We start from the raw sequence: 6,660 nt of genomic DNA, 5'->3' as shown, positions 1-6,660 counted from the left end.
ATAATTATTCAGTCTATATGCTTAGCGAATAAGCTGAGAACCTGGACTATGTGAAGAAGAATGCAGCATCAGGAAGACTCAATAACAACCTGTGATATGTACACAATACAACCTTGCATCCTGAAAGTGAAAATGACTTGAAGCACTTATGGTGAAGATTAAAGACTGCAGTATGGACTACACCTCAACATAAAAAAAATGAAAATCTTTACAACTGGACCAATAAGCCGCATCATGATAAATGGAGAGAAGATTGAAGTTGTCAAAGATTTCATATTACTTGGTTTCACACTCAACACAAATGGAAGCAGCTGTCAAGAAATCAGACGCCATACTGCACTGGGAAAATCTGCTGCAAAAGACTTCTTTCAAGTACTGAAGAACAAAGTAGTCGCTTTGAGGAATAGGTATGCTTAACCCAAGCCATGGTATTTTCAATCACCTCATATGCATGTGAAAGCTGGACAATGAATAAGAAAGACCAAAGAACAGTTGATACTTTTGAGTTGTGGTGTTGGCAAAGAATACTGAAAGTACCATGGACTGCCAGAACTAACAGATCTGTCATTGAAGAGATGCAGCCACAATGCTCCGTGAAAGGGAGAATGACCAGACTTCATCTCACCTACTTTGGTCACGTTGTCAGAAGGGATCATTCGCTGGAGAAGGATATCTATCATGATTGGTAAAGTGGAGGGTCAGCAAAAAAGAGGAAGGCCCTCAATGAGATGCATTGACACAGTGGCTGCAACAATGGGCTCAGGTACAACAAGCATTGCGAGGCTGGTGCAGGACCAGGCAGTTTTTCCTTCAGTTGCACTTAGGGTCAGTATGAGCTGGAGCTGACTCGATAGCTTCTCACAACAACAACAACAACATCATCTCTGAGTGGTAGAATTTTCCAGTGGAGCCATCTAGGCCCGTGTCTTTTTTGGAGGGGAGATTTTTTATGACCTCTTCAACCTCTCCTTTTGTTATGAGACTGTTCAAATTTTCTACTTCTTCTTTTGTTAGTTTAAGTAGGTAGTGTGTTTGTAGAAATCTGTCCATTCAAATTTTTCAAATTTGTTGGAGTATAACATTTCATAATATTCTGTTTAAAAACGTTCTTTTAGTCTCAGTTGGTTCTGTTGTAATGTTACCCATCTCATTTCTCATTTTGGTTATTTGCATCTTCTCATTTTTTCCTTTTTCAATTTGGGCAGTGTTTTATCAATTTCATTGATCCTCACAAAGAACCAGCTTCTAGTTTTGCTGACTCTATTGTTTTCTATTGCATTTATTTCTGCTCTAATATTTATTATTTTACTTCTTCTGGTGACTATGGACTTCTTTTGCTGCTCCTCTCCTAATTGTTCAAGTTGTAAGGTTAACCTATTGATTTTGTCCTTTTGTTCTTTTTTAATGTGTACATTTACTGCTATAAATTCTCTTCTGAGCACTGCTTTTGCTGTATCTCAATGGTTTTGGTAAGTTGTGATTTGATTTTCATTTGAACCTAAGAATTTAAAATTTCATTTCAAATTTATTCTATTACCCAATAGTTTTTAAGCAAAGTGTTATTACATTTCCATGTGTTTATTTTTTCTTTTGTTATTTCTGTTATTGATTTCTAGTATTATAGTGTTATGATTATAGAAAATCCTTTTTATAATTTTGCTGTTTCTGAATTTATTGAAGCTTGCTTTTTGGCCTAAAATATGGTTTGTTCTGGAGAATGATTCATGTGCATTGAAAAGAATGTGTACTATGCTGCTTTTGAATGATGAGTTCTCTATATGTCTATATGCTTCTTTTAATGATGAGTTCTGTATAGGTCTATGAGGTCAAGTTGGTTGATTCTGCTATTTAGATCTTCTGTATCTTAGTTGAGTTTCTTTCTAGTTGCTCTGTCTATCATTGAAAGTGATATATTAAAATCTCCTACTATTACTGTAAGGAGCTCTGGTGGTTCAGTGGGTAAGGCATTTGCTGCTAAACAGAAGAGCAGTGGTTCAAACCCACCAGCTGCTGGACAGGAGGAAGACACTGCAATCTATTTCCATAAATATTTACAGCCTTGGAAAGCCTGTAGGGATTGCTTTGAGTCAGAATCACTCAACCAAACAGCAGTGGTTTTTCAGAGGTTTTTTTTTTTTTTTTTGGTAATGATTTGGGTGAAAGTTTACAGAGCAAATTCACTTTCCATATCACAGCTCATGTACACTTTGATTCATGACATTGACTGCATTTCCCACTGCAACAGCTTCCCTCCCACATCCTCCCCACAGTTACCTCTTACCTGTGTCCTTACCTCCCATGCACTCCTGCCCCCTGAGCTGTCTCCCTGTGCATACACAGCACTTCTATTCTCCCATGATTGTTCTCTCCAAGGAGTGTATCTACCTAACATAGACATTCAGCTCATATGCCTTCGCCAGCAGTGTTTTTTGCTATCATTGTAGAAATATACCTCTCAATTATGTTAGAGTTTATGTATTTTGGAGCTATGTCATTGGGTATATAAATAATTTCTAAGCTCTTGGTAGACTGACACTCTAATCATCATATAATTCTCTTCTTTTTCTCTTGTAATGGATTTTGACTATAAGTCCATTTTATCAGAATTTGTCCTGCTGCTCCTGCTCTCCTTTGATTACTGTTTGCTTGAGTTTTTCCCCGTCCTTTCATTTTTAGCTTATTTATGTCTTTGTGTGTAAGGTGTGTCTCTTGTAGGCAACATGCTGATGGGTCTTTTTTATTATTATTATTTTTTAAATCCATTCTGCCACTCTCTGTTTTTTGACTGCTGCATAATCACACATTCAGCATGGTTATCAGTAGGTATGAATTTACTGCTGTCATGTTGTTATGACTTTTTTTGTGTGGTGTTAATGATCTCTTTGTTATGCTTTACTTTCTATACCTGAGATATTTTTGTTTATGGATTTTATTTTCATATTCATCATTGTTGATTTTGTGTTTACTAAACCTTTTTAATTTTTTTCTTCTTTATTTTGGTGAGTAGATTTATTCATTTTCCTTATGGTTACTGTAAAATTTACTTTTATCTTCTTAAGTTTAAAAAGTCTGTTATACCTTGACATTGCCTTGAATTCTGCATATGGAAGTTCTATAACTATACAACACTTATTCCTTCTTTTTGTTTTGAAGTTGTCATTGTTTACAGATTTACAATTCTCATTCCATGTTTTCAGTTTTTTATCTTTACTTCACTTTTGAGCATTCTTTGTTTGGGTTGGTAGCTTGGTGCTGCTGTCATGTGTCTTGATTTCAGGTTGTTGTCTGTTTTCATTCATTCTCTGCCCAAAAGACTCTCTTTAGCATCTCTTGTAAGCATGGCCTAGTTCTTACAAATTCCTTAATTTCCATTTATTTTGGAATTTCCTAGTTTTATCATTGTATTTGAGAGAATGTTTGCTGGGTATATGATTCTTGGTTGACAATTATTTTCTTTCAGGGCTTTATATATGTTATCCCACTGCTTTCTTCCCTGCATGGTTTCTGCTAAGAAATTACTGCTTAGTCTTATTGTTGCCTCTTTGAAGGGTTTGTTTCATTTTTCATGAGCTGCTTTCAGATTCTTTGTCTTTATTTTTATGAAGTTTAATTATGATATGTCTTGGTGGTTTCCTTTTAGGGTCTATCTTGTATGTGGCAGCTCATTGAGCTTCTTGGATGGGAATCTTCTTGTCTTTCATGATATTAGTAAAATTTCCTGTCAATAAATCTTCAAAAGTTCTTTCTGTGCTTTTATTTTCTCCTCCTCTTCTGGAATTCCATTTATACATAAATTCTTCCTCTTAATAGTGTCCCACATAACTCTTGGGCTTTCTTCATTTTTCTTCACTCTTGTATCTGATTATTCTTCAAACAAATTAGTACCAAGGGATTTATCCTCTTTGTTTTCTGATTTTTTCTCCCACTGATTCAATTCTATTTCTTTGTCCTTCCATGGAGTTACCTATTTCTGATATTTTATTGTCAATCTTCTGGATTCTAGTTATTGTTTTGTATGCCTTCTAAGTTGTCTTTTTTTGTCATTTTTTCTGTTTCCTTGAATTCTTTTAGGGTTTTGTCTGTATTGCTGGTGTTTTCCTTGAGGATTCTATACATAAGTCTCCTGAATTCCTTACCAGGTAGTCCTATTACCATCTTTTTCTCAAGAGGGTTTTCTGCCCCTTTATTTGGCTCTCTTATTAGAGCCCTCTTATCCTTTTTCTTCATATGATTGGTTATTGTGCACTGTCTCCAAGGCATTAAAATGAGTGGTGGGAGAGTAGGTTCTTTCCCTGATATTGGATGACAGGTGTTGCATGGTCAAGTTCTCTCCACAGCCTTTGTGGGACCATGGGGTCTATCTGGGTTGATGCTAACAGTCAGTGTGTCCTCTGGAGGTCAGGGTAGGATGTGTATGTAGCCATTGTGAGGGAGTGCTTTACAAGTAGATGAGAAGGACTTCTCTGAATGAATAAACTGATGTCTCAGTAGAAGGTAGGTGATCAAGGGCTTTCAATGCACATGCAGTCAGCCTGCCAGAACTGTCTGGGTTTGGAATGTGTGACACTGCAGCCAAGTAGATTTTGGATAGAGGCATTAGGAACTCCTGCTCATCACAAGGCTGAGGTACAGATGGCACCTTGCTTCATTCCAGATTTGTCTACACTGTATCTTTCTCCTATTGGGGATGCCATGAAGTTACTTTCACCCAGGAATGCTGCATGCTTTGTCTTCAAATGGTTTCACTGTGGCATGGTACTTATGATCTGTATTTCTCCTTGTTCGCTGTTTTTATCTATTTTCTTCATCCATTTAGTGTTAATTCTAATTCTTCATCATTCTATTTGCTGTCCATGGTTCCAAGACTGTCATCTCTATCTGTTTCACTTGGTTTCTTATGTCTTTACTGTAGAATGATGGCTTGGTATGTCAGAGAGTAAGATGCCATCATACCTAGTGATCTACTTCTGAAAGATCACACCACGGAAATCCCTATGGAGCATAGTTTTACTCTGACACACATGAGCTGACCTTAAGTAAGAGTCAACTTGACAGCAACTTTTTGTAATTTTGTGTTACATTGTCTGGTTGTCAATGTGAATTGAAAAAGATGAAGTTAGAGGCTGGGTGGATATGAGTGGTGTCAGGTAGTAAATAGAATGTAACCAGGAAGCCAAATTTATAGGGAAGTAGCAGTGCAAGGTAGGTTATACCCCACTATAGTAACCAGAGGGGAATATCTTTAGATAAATAGTCTCTCTTTAGAGAAATAATCTATTTTGCTGGGAAAGTGGAGAGTTAGGTTTATTGGGGAAGCTTCAGACCACCAATGCCACCTTTGTTATACTGACTTTGTTAGTAAATTTATAAAATAATAAAACTGATCCAAGTAGAAGAAAAAAATAAAGTACAGTGTTTCTGCTTACTGTTCTCTGGTAAAGAGGTAGATATAACTTATTTCATGTTTATGTGCTAAGGCATTTTTTAAGAGACAAATAGATTAAAGTAATGATAAGTAATGAATAGTTCTATGTTAAATAAAGACAGTGTTCCCGGTGTCCTTCTCTAAATATTCTGGCTTGATTTATATTCACACTTTCTCTTCACCTTGCTTTTTTTTCAGGGAGTATTAAAATACTGCAAAGTGGATGTATTTGTCATGGATGACAATTCTCTAGATACAATGATGCTCCTCATGCTGTATGGCTGGTCTGCCATTCCCCTCATGTACTTGATGAGTTTTCTATATTCTGAAAGTACTACTGCCTACATCAAGCTTGTCCTATTCAACTACTTTTCAGGAATTTTTAGTCTCCTTATTGACATCACGTTGCAATACAACCATGGTAAGGGATGCACAAAATGTCCCCTTCCCCAGAAGGCATCAATAAATAATAAAGATGAGTGAGCTGCCGTGTATATAAGAACATAAATAGACAATTATGTTCTAGATTTTGTACACTGCAGTAGATATAAATCAAAAAGCTTATTCTGTGTGCCTGTGATAGTCTAGGCATTCTGCTTGTACTAGGATCTTTGTATTGAAGGGATGGAATTGGACCTGATATACAAATCTTTTGACATGAATCTTCCTCCCTATTCCCACTTTCTAAGTCCAATCACATGACATAAATAAATCTATTTTGTACTTGATTTTAGAAATTATAGAAACATTTGTCCCTGGTCAGATGAAATGTGGCGAGACTCCCACTACTATGGCCCTGGAGTACATTCTGATCCTGGAATAAAGCACACCCCAGGGGCAGGCTCTCAGCCCAATAATAAACAATATGTGCATCTATACCACTCAACTCAGGATGATGCACCCATATACTCTATGGTAATACATCCCTTAGAACAATAGTTCATGGGACACGAGAGGACCAACATTCAAATTGAGGAAATGCAGGGCAAACAGGAATGCATAAATATGAGGGGTAAAGGGGGAGAATTACAGGATAGGGAGAGGAGGAGAGATGGGTTTAGGGTTGGACATGGTAAATGGGGAATGAAACTAAATGTACACTTTACATTGAACGTAAAACAAGCTCTTAAAAAGAAAAGACATAATAGAAGAGGAAGAGTAGTTTTAGAATAGATAATGGCTAAGAAATCCTGTTAAGCAGCTCATTGAATACTAAAAAAAAAAAAAAAAAAAAA

General features: G+C 36.5%; 1 protein-coding gene across 1 annotated transcript in view; it reads left to right on the top strand.

Annotated features, from left to right (window-relative positions):
* Positions 1 to 6,660, top strand: part of LOC103212350 (phospholipid-transporting ATPase ABCA3-like) — a 259,404-nt gene that overhangs the window by 121,599 nt on the left and 131,145 nt on the right. Inside the window, exon 10 of the mRNA XM_042783340.1 lies at positions 5,628 to 5,843. Within this exon, the coding sequence (XP_042639274.1) occupies positions 5,628 to 5,843 (216 nt within the window). The remainder of the gene's footprint in view (positions 1 to 5,627; positions 5,844 to 6,660) is intronic.

This window comes from Orycteropus afer, unplaced genomic scaffold (genome assembly GCF_000298275.1).
Source record: "Orycteropus afer afer isolate SDZICR_OR568_19922 unplaced genomic scaffold, OryAfe1.0 scaffold00925, whole genome shotgun sequence".
Classification (NCBI taxonomy): Eukaryota; Metazoa; Chordata; class Mammalia; order Tubulidentata; family Orycteropodidae; genus Orycteropus; species Orycteropus afer.
Note: the sequence above shows the minus strand (reverse complement) of the source record. Positions and strands in the feature narration are given on the sequence as shown.